We start from the raw sequence: 16282 nt of genomic DNA, 5'->3' as shown, positions 1-16282 counted from the left end.
GCTCTTGGGAAGCAAACTAATCTTCTCAAGTACAGTTTATTCTACAGAATGGTGTTGCCATTGAATATTGGAAACGCCAAGAGAGGGAGAGCTGTTCTAGCTTGTTCAGATTGGGTCTGAATGGAATTTACTAGGTGGGGCTGGAACTAGTAAGCTGCACACCTATGGCAATAGACCATCTTGCCATTCTCAAAGCTCACAGGGATCCAGATCGAGACTGATTTGGGCAGGGGGCAGCTGTAGGAGTGGGAAAAAGAATGGTACAAATTTTAGGATTCTTTGTTCTAGTTTTGTGAACAGTAGTATTGGTATTTTGATAGAGATTACACTGAATCTGTAGACTGGGTAGTATTGACATTTTGACATTAATTCTTCTACTCCATGAGCATGGCATATCTTTCCATTTATTTGTTTAAATTTGTATGTACACCAAAGACCCCCAATAGCCAAAGCAATGTTGAAAGAGAAGAACAAAGCTACAGTAATCAAAACAGGATGGTGCCAGCACAAAAACAGACACACAGATCAATGGAACAAAACCCAGAAATAAAACCACACATATGGTTAATCTATGACAAAGGAGGGCATGAATATACATCGTCTCTTCAGTAAATGCTGAGAAAACTAGACAGCCACACGCAAAGGAATGAAACTAGACTACTTTCTTATACCATACATAAAAATAAACTCAAAATGGATAGAGACCTAAATGTGACACCTGAAACCATGAAACTCCTAGAAGAAAACAGGCAGTAGTCTCTTGGACATTGGCCTTAGCAACATATTTATGGATATGTCTACTCAGACAAGGCAAACAAAAGTAAAAATAAACCATTAGGAATACACCAAAAATAAAAAGCTTTTGCACAGTGAAGGAAACTATCAACAAAACAAAAAGGCAACACACTGGATGAGAGAGGATATTTACAAATGATATATCCAATAAGGAGTTAATATCCAAAATACAGAAAAAACTTAAGACAAGCCAACACCAAAACCCCACAGTCTGATTAAAATATGGGCAGAGGATCTGAATAGACATTTTCTCAAATTAGGCATACAGATGACCAACAGACTATGAAAAGATGTGCAACATCACTAATCATCAGAGAAATACAAATTAAAACCATAATGAGCTATTACCTCACACCTGTCAGAATGGCTAATGTCAAAAAGACAAGAAACAACAAGTTTGATGAAGATGTGGAGAAAAAGGAACCCTCATGCATTGTTGGTGGGAATGTAAACTGGTGCAGCCACTGTGGAAAACAGTATGGAGGTTCCTCGAAAAAAAAAAAAAAAAGAAATACTGTATGATCCAATAATTCCACCTCTGGGTATTTACCTGAAGGAAACAAAAACACTAATTTGAAAAGATATATGCATCTCTATGTCTACTGCAGCATTATTTTTTTGGCAATAGCCAAGATATGGAAACAACCCAAGTTTTGATCAATAGATGAATGGATAAAGAAAATGCGGTACACACACAATGGAATATCACTCAACCATAAAAAGTAATGAGATGTTGACATTAGTAACAACACAGATGGACCTAGAGGGTATTATGTTAATTATAGTCAGACAGATACCATATGATTACACTTATATGTGGAATCTAAAAAACAAAACAAAACCAGACACAGACTCCTACATGCAGAGAACAAACTGATGGTTGCCAGTGGAGGGATAGGCAAAGTAGGTAAAGGGAATTAAGAGGTACAAACCTCCAGTTATAAAGCAAATAAATCACTGGATGAAAAGTACAACATAGGGAATACAGTCAATAATTTTGCAATAATTTTGTATGGTGACAGATGGTAACTATGCTTATCATCATGACCATTTGTAATGCATACAATTGTTGAATTACTGTGTTGTAGACCTGAAATGAATACGACATTGTATGTTAACTGTACTTCAGTTAAAAAATGGTATAGTTTTTGTAAATGTTATAGCTTAATAAGTGGTAGCCATTACTACTACTCTATATATATGTTCTTGCATTACAATAGGTATTGACTTAAGTGTTTCAAATTCATTCTATAGGATATTTACAGCAACCCTGATTGTCATTCCCTTTTTACATACTGGAAAACTGAGGAACAGTCCAATCTGTAACTTGTCGAAGGCCACCCAGTTTGGGAGTGGTGGAGCTGGGATTCAAACTCAGGCCTTCTATCTAGCACTAGAAGCCTTTGCTTTCAGTTACTGTGCTAAACCATCTCTTGAGGCAACCAATCCTCTCATTTGTTTTCTGGATAAAAAAAGAGCATGGGCTGACAGGTCAGGAGGAATTGTGGGTGACATTCAGGACACCTGTGAAGGAGAATGCAGAGCATTTTGTGTGCTTATTTTTGTATACTTCCTGTGGTGGCCCATGTGACCAGCAGGTACTAAGAGAAGGGAGAGACAACAAATAGTCTTGGAAAGAACCCAAAGAATCCTTTAGTCCGACTACCTTGCCTTACTTTGAACAGGCATATTTATATTGGAGAAAAAAGGATAGAAAGACACTGTTGATATTTTCAAATACCAGAAGAGGTGTTGGCTATAAGAGGCAGTTCCAAGTAGGAAAAATCTATTTAGGGAGTTGGAGTGAAGGGAGCATATATAAGCTTATAAAGACAATTAAGTTTCACACTCCATGCCATTAGGTGATAGAGAGAGTTTTCCATAAGGAGCACGACTGTCTTATTTAAAACATTCAAAGAAGAACTTCCATGACTTGTCAAGGATACTGGATGACCTATCTGACATCAGGTGGGAAGGGAGACCAATGCCTTTCATGGACTATGCTAATATCAAGAGTCTACAATCTTATCCTATCTTTTGTCTCTTTTTGGTTTTATCATTATAATTCTGGGAGAAAACTGACATTTTGAAGATGACTATATCCCCCTCAGCTAGAAAAGCCACATTTTCCTTGGGTCTCAAGTGGACTTGTCTTTATAAACAATAAAATGAAACAAAGCTTGTTCAAGAATCTCCTTGGGCGAGACACTGAAGAAGAGGGCATGTGAGTATATATTTGAAAATGCCAATCAATCAACATCTTACTGCTAAGTTACTTGTAACTAACCTAACTCAGAATATTCCCTATCTTCCAGAGATAGAGTATACAGTGTAGTTTATTTCCTTCTCATGAAAGTCAGTATAATAAATACCCTGTACTACTGGTCCTGCAATGGGGTAGAAACAGTGCTAAAATCTGTAATGAATTTGTTGGCTATATTTTTCATGCTGTCAGTGATTGGAATCCAGCAGCCTTTTTGTAGGCATCTACTTAATTCCTTTTCAGTACTCTTAATGCTCTAATTTTCCTGTGTTTAATAATCATTATAGCTTCCCCTAAAACCCAAGTCATAGGACAATGTTGGTTTAAAAAAAGGTAAAGGTCAGAGGTGAGTCCTAGAGACAGAAACTCAAGATCAGGCACTTGTGCCACCACCAATGTTGTTGGCCAATAGGATTTTATTCCTGGCAATCCAGTCTCAAGCAGCTCTTACTGACAGGTTAGGTTTCTGCTCTCCAGTAACTCCCAAGTGTTAAAGAAAAAGGAAGCTCTATTAACTGTGGCCACTACTACTTCTTTTCAGGTATGATCCCCTGACATGTAGCTATTTAAAGGAAGCAAGTACTAAACAATGATCTGCAGAGGACACTACACAACGCCTTTTATTTCCTCCTGGTGAAACCCAGGCCAATACCACTCTTTATCTAGGATACACACTATCTTTGGTGTCTGAACCAAACCTAACCATCAACTGCTATAAATTACCAGTCTTTGATAGTTGGAAAGGACACATGAAGGAAAATAAGTGTTCTAGTTCCATTCACAAAAATTTTTCCAACTTAAAACAAAAAGCTCTTCCGACCCGCATTTTTCGGCAAACCACCACAGAGAAAGGGTTTCCGTGCTCATTGTACAAAACCTCTGACGTCTTTATTCTCCTGGCTGAGATATGTAGTTTAAAGAGGTAAGTAGTGGAGGGAACGCCTGGTTGGTTCAATTGGTTAAGCGTCTAACTCTTGACTTCAGCTCAGGTCATGATCCCTGGGTCACGTGATTGAGTCCCACATTGGACTCTTGTGCTGAATGTGGAGCCTGAATGTGATTCTCTCTCTCCCTCTGCCCCTCACCTCCACTCGCACGTTCTCTCTCTCTCTCATCCTAAGAAATTTTTTAAAAAATAAATTAAAAAAAAAAGGCAAGTAGTATTAGTGCTCCATTAAAAAAAAAATCCGTCACACTGCCAGCTACAAATAAAACATCAGGACCTCTATTCCTAGTAAATCTATAAGCTAAAATGAGGGGGAAGGAAGCTGAGTACAGTAACTTTAATAAAATACGATTTTAAAAATACCAAATAAAAAGTCTATGGGAAGATCAATCTGCTAGTGTTTTTCTGTCTTCTGCCAACACTAGCATTGATCTATCTGTAAGGAAATAGTTCATTTCTGAAAGGTGTTAATTGCACTAGCAGTTTCAGCAGAGGCCTGTGGAGCAGCTCCATTTCCTCATATGGGAACTCCAGTTCCAGTGAAGAGCTGCTTGGCTGCATGTTAACCATCTCTCTTGCTAAAGGATCTTTCAGTAAATTTCTTTTCGATTTTCCCCATCACAGTGTATGAAAAATCAGTTCTAACAATCCAGAGTAAGATCCTCTACCTTAATCTGGTCCCAGTTTTGCCTCCACTTCCTCAGTCTCCTTCTGGCTGAACACCTCCCTTAAGCATCTCAACTTCTTCCAGGAGAGGAGTAGGAAATGGAAAGGGTCAAATTCAATGCAGCTCTCATCAACTGCCTGGTGACAGACGTGGGACGCACTCATGGCTAAGAGAGAATCCCAGCACTGATTGTGATTTCCCCTTTGTGCACAGAGGCAAACAGGATTCCTGCAGACAATGCAGATGATGAAATCTGATAGGTGTGATGACAGGTAAACCCACACAAGTACACACACAACTTTAATCTCTATAAAGCTTAAGAACAAAAGCACTCTGTCATTTCCCCCTAATGCCAAGTTTACAATGTCTCCTGAACTGACAAAGGTGACTAGGAGAATGCACCAAACTCCTCTCAGCACTCGTTTAACCTGGCCACCTGTGTGAGCTCACAGAAAAGGGCATTGACTCCACCTGAGTCAGCACTGAGCCTCATGATCCCTCCTAGGAGATGATTTAGCACAAAAGAACACTCACCTCACAGAAGGGCCATCACCTTCCTAAGCTCTGTGGATTCGTGAGGACTTCCCCATGTCTCTCTTTTTGGAAATACATGAAGGCAAAACTCAGTGCAACCACAGAAACTCTAAGCAAACTATATTTTCATCTGTGTTATGATTATTAGCATTTGGGGGATAATTTAGTGCCAGTTAAGGAAACTCAGCCAACAGAAAGCATGCATTATTCTGAAACCAATTTAAAAAAAATTTAAAAAATCATTTTTCAAGTCATAAGTCTGGAATGCTTTTACACAAGTGTGTCTTCATATTTCTTTTCTGTGTTCACTCCTTTGGGTATTGCCTGTTTTTATAATCTATGAGACTGAATGGGTGGGATTGTTTTGCTTTTGGGGCTTGGACATACAGCATTCACATACACGTTTAAAGGGATGATGAGAAATGAGAGACAAAAAAGCAAATAAAAATGATCTTCTCATTGGAGTTTTGAGTGCATGGAATGGTTATTTTTAGTTGTGAGGATCATTGTTAATGATTTGGGAATTTTTCCCAAGTAGAAGTCCTGGGCTAAGCTGTGTATGTTCCAGTTCTCCTCTTCCCAATGGTTCTGTGCCACAGGGGTGTCCTCACAAGCAAGTTCCTATCCATGCTTCTATCCATGTCTATATGAAATGTTTGAACATCCGGACACAAAAAATTTAAAAGTCCACAATCTTAGGGGTGGAGGTAAAGGTGATGATGGAAAGGGCTAAAGTAGGAAAGTAACACTGGGCTGGGAGTTTTGTTGGGTCAGACCCTGGGGCCCAGCCTGTTCAACCACTCACTTTCTGTGGAACATGGGACAAGAATACTCCCTCACTCCTCATTCAGGAGACTCACTGACATTATTACACTATATGAAGCCACAAGTTCCTTAACACCTGACTTTATGGTATGCTATATAAATGAATATCCAAACAGATTTCAGGAAGAATAATAATGCCTTCCATTTTTAAAAAGTTCATTTTTGAGAGAGAGAGAGAGAGAGAGAGAGAGAGATAAGGAAAGTATCCCAAGCAGGCTCCATGTTATCAGAGAAGACGCAGGGCTTGAACTCACCAACTGTGAGATCATGACCTGATATCAAGAGTCAGGTGATTAACCAATGGAGCCACCCAGGTACCCCTAATACCTTCCATTTTAAAAGGTAAGAAGAAATTCAAAAAGCATTTCCTTTCAAAGGAAAAAGAAAAAGGCAAGCAAAATATCCAGCGGACATCAATTCCAGTAACAGTGCTGACTTTATGTTCCAAAGAAAAGAGCATCAGGAAATCTCAGGAAGCCAAGTAGGGATGGCCCAACAACTGAGAGTGGTGGAGGGAGCAGATGTGAAGGGCTGGCTTGAGATCTTGGCTCTTCCTGCCTTGGTGGGAAAGGGAGGACCCAGCCCATAGGAAAGGATCCCACAGGGTAGGAGGGGTGCAGCTCAGGGCAGAGCTTACCATGAGGGCTCTCTTTTTCCTGTTCTTTGTTTAAAAAAAAAATCCTTCTTTGAGGTTCACTTAGCTAATCAACTTAGGGCTGACGAATACTTCTTGGGAACGGAGACCGTTCATGGATGTTGAAGAATGAGAATGCTAAAATCTGATTAATTTTGTCTGTAGCATAAAAATAACCAGGATGATGTAGACTCCCAGTCCAGGACCTTGAGACTCGTACTGGCAATCAAAAGGCATAGCTAGATCCAGATCCATTGTTACTGAAATGTTTCAAAATAAATTCAAAACTAAACTGAAAAAAAAATGTGGCTGGATTGGACAGATTAAAAAAAAAGATTAGCTGCTACATGACTCACATTATTTCTTCTGTTTGTATATTTGTGTTGTGAAACCATTTTGATGCATTAATGAAGGCCAAGTTCACTTTTTTAATCTGTAATGTGTGTGTATGTGTGTGTGTGTATAAAATCTCAAAGTGTGTGTGTATACATATGTGCCTGTGTATGTGCACACACACACATCAATTGATTTAAAAAATTTTACTATGATGGGAATTTTCTTTTTTTCTTTTTGTTTTAAGGTTTGTTCATTTTTTAGAGACAGAGCTCTAAAGGGTGGGAGGGGCAGAGAAAGGGAGACACAGAATCCAAAGCAAGCTCCAGGCTCTGAGCTGTCAGCAAAGAGCCCGATGCAGGGCTTGAACTCACAGACCATGAGATCATGACCTGAGCCAAAATAGGATGCTTAACCGACTGAGCCACCCAGGTGCCCCTGGGAATTTTCAAACATACACAAGTATGTAACCATCATGCAGCCTTGACACTTACTGATACATGCCCAATCTTGTTTCATCTGTTCCTCTCTGCTACCTCTGGATTATTGTGAAAAAATAATCCCAGATATTTCATTTGTAAATGCTTCTGTCTGCTCTCCAGTATCTCTTTATAAATACTCAGGCTGATCTCTTAAACATGAAAAGAACAACTTTGTCACTCATACTAGCTTGAAATCCTTCAGTGACTTATCTTGGCACTCCTTCCCGTGGCCTCCAGTGTCCTTCAGACTCAGCTCCATCTCCTACAACCCCAGTGGCTCACTACAGTCCAGCCACACTGCCAGCGAGTTACTCAAATGGATTCTATCTTAAGATCTTTGTGTACTTTTGGAATCCAACTAGCTTCTCTTCAGCCTTTGGCTTCAGGTTAAATGTCACTTCCTCAGGATCGCCTCCCTTGATGACTTACATTAGGTTACATCTACCTGTTATAGCTTCTCAAAGCATCTAAGACTTTAAAAAACAATCAAGTTGTAAGTATATCATTATTTGTATGATCTCTTTTGCTAACGTCTTTTTTCCTCCCTATCCCAGCTGGACTTCAGTTCCTTGAAGGGCAAAGATGATGTCCATCTTGGTCCTCCCTGCAAGCCCAGCCCCTTGTGTAGTACCTGAACACAGCAGACCCATGGCTGCTATGCATGTATGCATGGATATATGCCTGTTAAATGAAGAGGTCAATCAGTATCTATTTGGCTCTCTGCATCCCACATATGTGTCTTTGGTTTAGATAGAAACTCCTAGAAAAACACAATACAGTTCTCTCTGGAATAAAAATTGAACCCAGCCTGGTCTACAATTCACCACTTAATAACCTTGGTAATGTTGGTGGATCTTGTTCAAGGAGAGGATGATGAAAATGACACCTCTCAGTATGTTATGAAATTACTACGCATAACTCAACAATACTAATAACTTACTCCTGCATTGTGCATGCCACTTCGAAAATGCTTTCATGTGTACTCCCTTATTTTAAGTGGGTACTGGTAGGATCATCTTCCCTGCTTTGCACAGGGAGGCTGAAGAGCCGCTGCAGAAGTGGAAGGAGGTTGCATGCTTCTCAGACTATTGCGTGTTCCTTCCACTCTATCATGTGAAGTCGGCTCACCTCTCTGGGTCCCAGCTTCATCTACCAACCAGGGATTTAGACATACTGCTTTTTAAAGATCTTTTCATGTCAGCAATTCTGTGTGTATGTTTCTAATAGTCACCATGCTCTATAAAATTAAGGGTAATGACAAGTGATTACAGTCTAAAACTTAGCATGGAGGACCTCCTGACAGTTTTTAGGACCACGCAAGACACCAGTCAATGGAGTCAACAGTAAACATTAGGAAGTCTTGAAGTCACCGGGCTTCCGGAATCATAGGCGGTTGCAAAATCCTGGAAAAGGGCAGGGCTTGAAGTCAATATTTTTAAAGAAAGTAATGTGCCTTATTTTGAGCTGGAATTGCACAACAAAATGAAGGCTTGTTCAGAGTTCTTAAAAATGTCTCAGCTATCTAACTTGTAAAACCATTGGCCTATTTTGCCACAAGTCAAACTAGTAGACACGTTTTAGATTTGGATGTTTATACAACCTGAAGTCATTCCTTCCTAACCTCCTTACCGAACTCTCTTCCACGAACACCCCCTGAACCTTAGTGGGCCCTAAGCCCCATCCTCCAACCTCCTTTTATTCTTCAGCCTCTACCCTAGTCATGTCTGTGGTCGTGTTCTTACTGGTTTTGGGTTTTTTTCCTATTATTTAAAAAATCTGTGGTATAATATACAGAACGTGACATTTACCTTCTTAGCCACTTTTAAGTGCAGAGCGCAGTAGCACATTCACACTGTCAGGCATCCATCACTACCCATCCATCTCCAGAACTTTTTCCATCCTCCAAAACTCAAATTCCATATCCCTTAAGCACAAACTCCCCACCCCTCTCTCCTAGTTCCTGGCAAACACCATTTTGCTTTTGGTCTCTATAAATTTGACATTCTAGGTCCCTCACGTAAGAGGAATCACACATGTGTCTTTTGTGTTTAGCTTATTTCATTAAGCATGCCTTCAAAGTCCATCATTGTTGTAACATGTATCAAAATTTCCTTCCATTTTAAGGCTAAACAATAATCCATTGTATGCGTATTACCGCATTTTGTTTATCTATTCATCTGTCAATGAACATTTGGATTGTTTCCACCTTTTAGATATTGTGAATAATGCTGCCATAAACACTGGCGTACAAATATCTGTCCAAGTCCCTGCTTTCAATTTTTTTTGGCGATACATCCAGAAATGGAATTGCTGGACCATGTGGTCATGTTTAATTTTTTGAGGAAATGCCTGCGATACTATTTTCCACAGTGTCTGCACCTTTTTACATTCCCATGAATAATGCACAAGGGTTCTAATTTGTTTGTTTAAAGAAATGTGCTTCATGGCCTTTGGTGAGTCACAATTTCTCTGGGCCTCAGTTTCCTTATCTATAAAATGGGGGGATTGGAATAGACAAGAGACAATCTCTAAGGTTTCTTCTAGCAGTAAAAACTATATTGGTCTAATTAAATCAAGTTGCAATTAAAACCAGAAAGCTGTCTGTATGGTTTATAAGCGTGACTTGATACCTTAAACCCTTTCCCTGACACAATAAACAAAGAAATCATTTTTCAAAGGATGGAATCTAAAAACCATTTCATGCACCCAACTTTCATTAATGACCTTAGTGGCCACCTCCTGAGCACCTGCTCTATGCAGAACACTGTTCCAAGCACACACTATCTCATACCCTAGTTGTACAGATGAGGAAACTGAGGCATGGCAAAATTAAACTATTTGCCCAAGGTAACACGATTTGTCCCTGGACTGCCCTGCTGTGGAAGCAGGTTCTTCACCACCACAGGCAGATGAAGCCTTTCCTCCTTGGTGTCTCTCCTTAAGTCTTGAGTGCTCTTAACTGTTTTCTTGCTTTTCCTTGATCACACTTCCATTTAAATGTCTCAGCCCTCTGCAGAGAAGAGCTGCATTTCCTCAGCTGTGGCATTTAAGCTTTTTATTTTTAGGCATAGAGGCTGAAATGCACAAAACTGTCCCAGAAATCCTCTGGGTGAATGTTTTTTAGTAATTTATTGGATAACCTTTTCAAGTGTTTCTCAGAAAATCACTTTTAAGGAATGCTCCTTGAAGGAAGAAGAAATAGAATGCTAAAGGTATTCTGGACAGTAATCTTATGACGTGGGTTTTAGTATCTTGAGTTTGTAACTAAGGATACCAGGATTCAGAGAGGTGCAGTAACTTCCAAGGTCACTGAGCCAAAATATAGTAGAGCTAGGAGGTAAGCCTGTCATTGAGGAAAGCCCATGCCCCTTCCTACAGGGAGATATCCCACAGAGAACACAGAATGCCACTTAGGAAAATCAGTGCAAGGTCAATGACACATCATGACCTCAGGTTCTGTCTCTACTCAGCTGAGCAACTGGTATCTGAAAGAAAACTAAAAGGAAGTGAAGAGGTTCGCAGTTTCCCAAAAAGCGAAACTGCAAGGTGACGAACAAGTCAGTTTCCGATGAAGATGAGGTTCACTTTAGGCTCGGTTTTCTCTTAGAACAAAGACTGTGGAGGGAGAGTATTTCTGGATAACATATATTCGCATTACCAAAAATTTTTTTATATACATCAAAGATATATTTTAAAGCAATTGGATTTATCTGGTTAAGAAGAAGTCATCTTTATAGTTCCATGTCGATCTTAATCTTGGCTTAGTACTGATTCTAGGTTTTATAGGGGCTGGGTGAAGGAGCTAAGATCTAGGTCCCAGATTTAGCTGGAAACAACTCTCTCAAGAGGATTCTGAAATAGTAGAACATAGTTAAGGATTTCTGAAATTTTGAAGAAAAAATATTAAAAGCAGCAGATATGAGTGATGTCCAACTCAAATGACGAGGCCTCAAGATTTCCCCTGGATGCAGACAAGAGAGAGGAGATATTTTTATCAGAGAAACACTGAACTGGATTGTTAACCCTACACAGAGAACATGAAGTTTCCTAAGGCACAGACTGACTTCTTTCCAATGCTTCATGGTAGCAAGCATAATGACATTTATACACCAAGTCAACAACACACATTTCTTTGCAGTTTGGGTTTTTTTTTTATGTTTTTATTTATTTCTGAGAGAGAGAGACAGTGTGAGCAGGGAAGGGTCAGGGAGAGAGAGGGAGACACAGAATCTGAAACAGGCTCCAGGCTCTGATCTAGCTGTCAGCACAGAACCTGATGCAGGGCTCGAACCCACAAACTGTGAGATCATGCCCTGAGCCGAAGTTGGACACTCAACCGACTGAGCCACCCAGGCGCCCCTCTTTACAGTTTGAACTAATATTTTCATTTGAATCATAAACTCTGGGGTCTTTCTTTTACATACTAAAAATGCTAAATCAGGGGCACCTGGGTGGCTCAGTCGGTTGAGCATGTGACTCTCAATTTCACCTCAGGTCATGACCTCTTGGTTCAAGAGATAAGCCCTGCCTCAGGCTCTATGCTAATAGTGGGTGGAATCTGCTTGGGATTCTCTCTCTATCCCTTCCCTCCTCATGCATGCGCATGCTCTCTCTCTCAAAATAAATAAAACTTAAAAAATAATGCTAAATCAGCTACAGATATTGAACTCGATATGTGCACAATGAAAACCATTAATACAATGATGGTGTTTGTAGGCCACAGGGGTTTAGCATGCCTTAAGAGCCAGATTATGGACCACGTACTGGGAAAGTAATAATGCAAAGTAAGCCTGATTCTGTAGCATGATTATCTTGTGCTAAAGTAGCTTAGGTCATCAGAGTTAGCAGTAGCCAACCTAGGCGAGTACTGTTTCTTTCCAGAAGTTAAACTTTAGGGCATGAATCCACAGAGACCAGCCCTCTTTTGTATTTTGTTCATAAAACTGTAAAAGCCACATTCTTAGTTTCCTCAGTCTAAAACTTCTACTAACTCTACAACTCAGTTGTTCTTATAGAAGCAGGAGATATTTGGAGACGTTTGGTAGGATCCAAAGGGACTTCACTTTTATCTCTATAGGAAATGAGTGTTTTCCTCAATATCAGGTGGGTACTGACACCTATCCTGGAGAATCAAGTTACCAATTACAATGCACTTTGACGATATTTGCCTGAGAGGGATTTCTGTGATTATTTTCCTTTAAAAATAGTTGCATACAAAATGTTCTTGTAAAGGCACTGATTATATGACTGAAAATTAAAATTTTTATTTTAAAATTTTATTTTAAATAAATATTTAAATAAATATTTTAAAAATTAATGTTTCTTTTTGCAAGAGAGAGACAGAGACAGAGTGCAAGCAGGGGAGGGGCTGAGAGACAGAGAGAGAGAGAGACAGAGAGACAGAATCTGAAGCAGGCTCCAGGCTTTGAGCTGTCAGCACAGACCCTAACGTGGGGCTTGAGCTGTCAGCACAGACCCTAACGTGGGGCTTGAACTCACAAACTACGAGATCGTGACCTGAGCCAAAGTCTTTAGATGCTAAACTGACTGAGCCACGCAGGTGCCCCTGAAGATTTCTAAAGAGAGACAAGCCTCTCAACATGATAGCCAATATTTCCCAAATTTAGTTTTTTTGTCTCAAATCACTGAAAAGGATATAACTTAAGGAAAGTAATTCTTATCCCATAGAAATCATCCAACAGAGAGAAGAGAATGTTCTGATTTTCCCCTACTAGATGAACTGACCTTTTATTCATCTTTATTTCCCTATGCAGATAGTAGGTGACAATACATGATTTGCAAATTCAACTAATGTGGTTACAGGAATGATGCAGATTACATGTGCTTTTTTATTTTCAACATAAAAGCATCAAATCCATGTTTCTCCCTCACTTCAAAATAAGGCTTCCAACATAATACCTTAAATGCATGCAAAAAATACTTTTCATGATATGTTAACCTCACTGCACCTGAATCTGGGCCTGGCACCTCACTTATTATTCATAAGAATAATCTGGATGCAAAAGGAACATGCAGAAGTTTGGAAAACCTCTCCTGGCCTCACCCAGCACTAAGGGAAAGGGACTGCTCTTTGGGACACTGCAGACAGAAACAGTCAATATGTAAACAAACCAGCGACAGCGTTCACGTGACCCAACACCTTGGCATGTCCTGACTGTACAAAAGGAGCGCATCATTTCACCTACATTAAAGCCACAAGTGCTAGAAATACGTGATATGTGGGAAACAATGGTCTCAACTGCTTGCATTTGGCCCAGAAAGAACTACTGCATAACCGAGGAAAACGTTCTGAGAGAACTCTATTTCTTGGATTCTGCAACTTAAAACACAGATTGCAGTGAGCACCAGGAGCTTACTAATTAGCAGAAGGTACTGGGAAAACACAAGCAACACACACGGAACTGCTGGAGTGCAGTGGGCCAAAAGCTGGCTCGGTGAGCCGCACTTACGGACTTCAGGATCCCTGCGGCATCTTCGTGGAGCCAGGTAGGGTACACCACTTCATCATTCAGTATGGCTTCAAAGAGGTCATCTTCGTTCTCGGCCTCAAAGGGAGCGTGACCACACAGCATCTCGTAGAGCAGCACGCCCATCGCCCACCAATCTACCGCGGGCCCGTAGAGCATCTCCTGGAGTATCTGCACGAAGACAGCAGCGTGAGAGGTGCTTTGCAGGCCTGATTAACAAATGTGTCCTTTAAGCGTCCGGCTTCGACTCGGGCAGGTCATGATCTCACGGTTCACGGGTTCGAGCCCCACATCGGGCTCTGTGCTAACAGCTCAGAGCTCGGATCCTGCTTTGGATTCTGTGTGTGTGTGTGTCTCTCTCTCTCTCTCTCTCTCTGCTCCCCTCCCCCACTCACGCTCTGTCTCTCTCTCAAAATAAATAAATGCTAAAAAAATTCTTTTTAATGTGTCCTTAATGATTAGGGAAAATGTTGGATTAGGAAATATCAAAGTAAAAAAATTGCACGTTCCATTCTCTTTTTTAAAAATGTTTTTTAAATTTATTTCTGAGAGAGAAAGAGACAGACGACAGACCACGTGAGCAGGGGAGGGTCAGAGAGAGTGAGATACAGAATCTGAAGCAGGCTCCAGGCTCTGAGCTGTCAGCACAGAGCCCGACGCGGGCCTCGAACCCATGAACCGTGAGATCATGACCTAAGCTGAAGTCGGACGCTCAACCGACTGAGCCACCCAGGGGCCCCTGTTCCATTCTATCTGGAGAGCAGTCTGTTTTCTCTGTGTTTCCACTCAGAGGACTTCTCATCCAGGTGGATCCAACATTTACGGCCTGTTTCAGCCTAGGTGTGCAGATCCAGAACAGAAAGGGTTTGGCACTGTATCCCTGTAGAGGGAGGAAGATACTGGGCACACTCACTTGCATGGGGAAGACCGAGGAGGAACTTTACCTCTGCTAAATGGGGCTGGGATCAAAGCACTGAGTAGAGACGAGGAGGAAAATAAATAGCTGTGAGCAGAGCACACTTTGTCCTCATTCAGGGCTAATGCCTAAAGCAACTGCGAGGTTTATAAAAAAAAATTTTAATTGAAATTGTTATTTATAGGAACTCAGGGCATTTTCCACCATCATTCACCCACTGAGGCATAAGGGAGTGGCGGAGGCGTCAGCTTTCGACGTGTCCCCAGAGCCGCAGCCCGCAAAAGCGGCCGTGGCATTTCTGCTCAGGATCTCCAAAGCTGCACTCACCTCTGGAGCAATATAGTCGGGCGTGCCACAGAAAGTTGCGGTGGTGACTCCATTACAAATCCCCTCCTTGCACATCCCGAAGTCTGCCAGTTTGCAGTGACCCTCGTGGTCCAACAGGACATTGTCCAGTTTGAGGTCTCTGAAAGAAACAAAGAGCGGCATGCTGTATTGGGCAGCCGGGCTCCAGACCTGGACGGGCTGGCTCAAGGGGCGGGCTGGGGCATCAGACTGTACCAAGCAAGCTTTCTGCATACATTTCAAAGGGAACCAATGTCTGAGTTCTTTTGGAGAAAACTTTAGGTCAACTCTCAAAATCTGCCTCAGGGTTCCTAGATGATGGTCCCTAGAATAGGCTAACCACGTAAAAAGAACTAGGCATGATGGTGTGCCCTCGCCGGGGGCGTCTCACAGTGGCCACAGGACCGTCGTTCTGGAGCTTCACACCCATAGTGGGCTGTGTCGGGGCGCTCATGGCTCTATGTTCCTGTCCCTGCTCTGGGAATCAAGTTATGTTGGCCTGTGTGGCCTGAGGGAGAGACTGGTCTTTGTCCAGCCCAGGATCACCTTTCGGCTCAGAGGCAATCGGTGACGACAGAACTGGCGTGACCAGTTTCCAGGCTGTGCCCTGGGAGATGACACCTGACCACACAGGTCTTACAGAGAACGATCCCTGGAGATACCCAGGAATGAAAACGAAAGTCCTGTTTTCTAGGAATCCCCGATAAATGAGGGTAAAGCAGAAGAGTTTTCCTGCCACAGATCAGTGGGAATGCAGACCAGACCTTCTCTCTGCTCGTGTGCTCCTGGCAGCAACCTCCCTGGGTGTAGGGTGTGTGAAAGCACAGGTGTGCTGGGCACCTGAGTGCCCACTTCATTAAAGGAAGCCTTTTCTGCCTCTAAACCAGATCTGGCCTCGGCCCTAGTCTCCATGCAAAATCCTACTTTCCAAGAAGCAACTGTTTTCAGTAGGCTGCAATCTGTGGGGATAGTTTCCTTCCCCACAGCCACCACACTATATAAGCAAGACGTAATTTTTAAAAAATGTTTTGATGTCTTTTTTTAAAATTTTTTT

At 41.4% G+C, this 16282-nt stretch overlaps 1 protein-coding gene across 1 annotated transcript in view; it reads right to left on the bottom strand.

Moving 5' to 3' along the window:
* PRKCH (protein kinase C eta) overlaps window positions 1-16282 on the bottom strand; it is a 231493-nt gene that overhangs the window by 14567 nt on the left and 200644 nt on the right. Inside the window, exons 11-12 of the mRNA XM_077769001.1 lie at window positions 15211-15349; window positions 13950-14138 (exon numbers count right to left, since the gene is read on the bottom strand). Coding sequence (XP_077625127.1) covers window positions 13950-14138; window positions 15211-15349 — 328 coding nt within the window. The remainder of the gene's footprint in view (window positions 1-13949; window positions 14139-15210; window positions 15350-16282) is intronic.

This window comes from Crocuta crocuta, unplaced genomic scaffold (assembly GCF_008692635.1).
Source record: "Crocuta crocuta isolate KB4526 unplaced genomic scaffold, BGI_CrCroc_1.0 scaffold10, whole genome shotgun sequence".
In the NCBI taxonomy this organism is placed as follows: domain Eukaryota; kingdom Metazoa; phylum Chordata; class Mammalia; order Carnivora; family Hyaenidae; genus Crocuta; species Crocuta crocuta.
The sequence above is the reverse complement of the archived record's forward strand: the minus strand, read 5'-3'. Positions and strand labels throughout refer to the sequence as shown.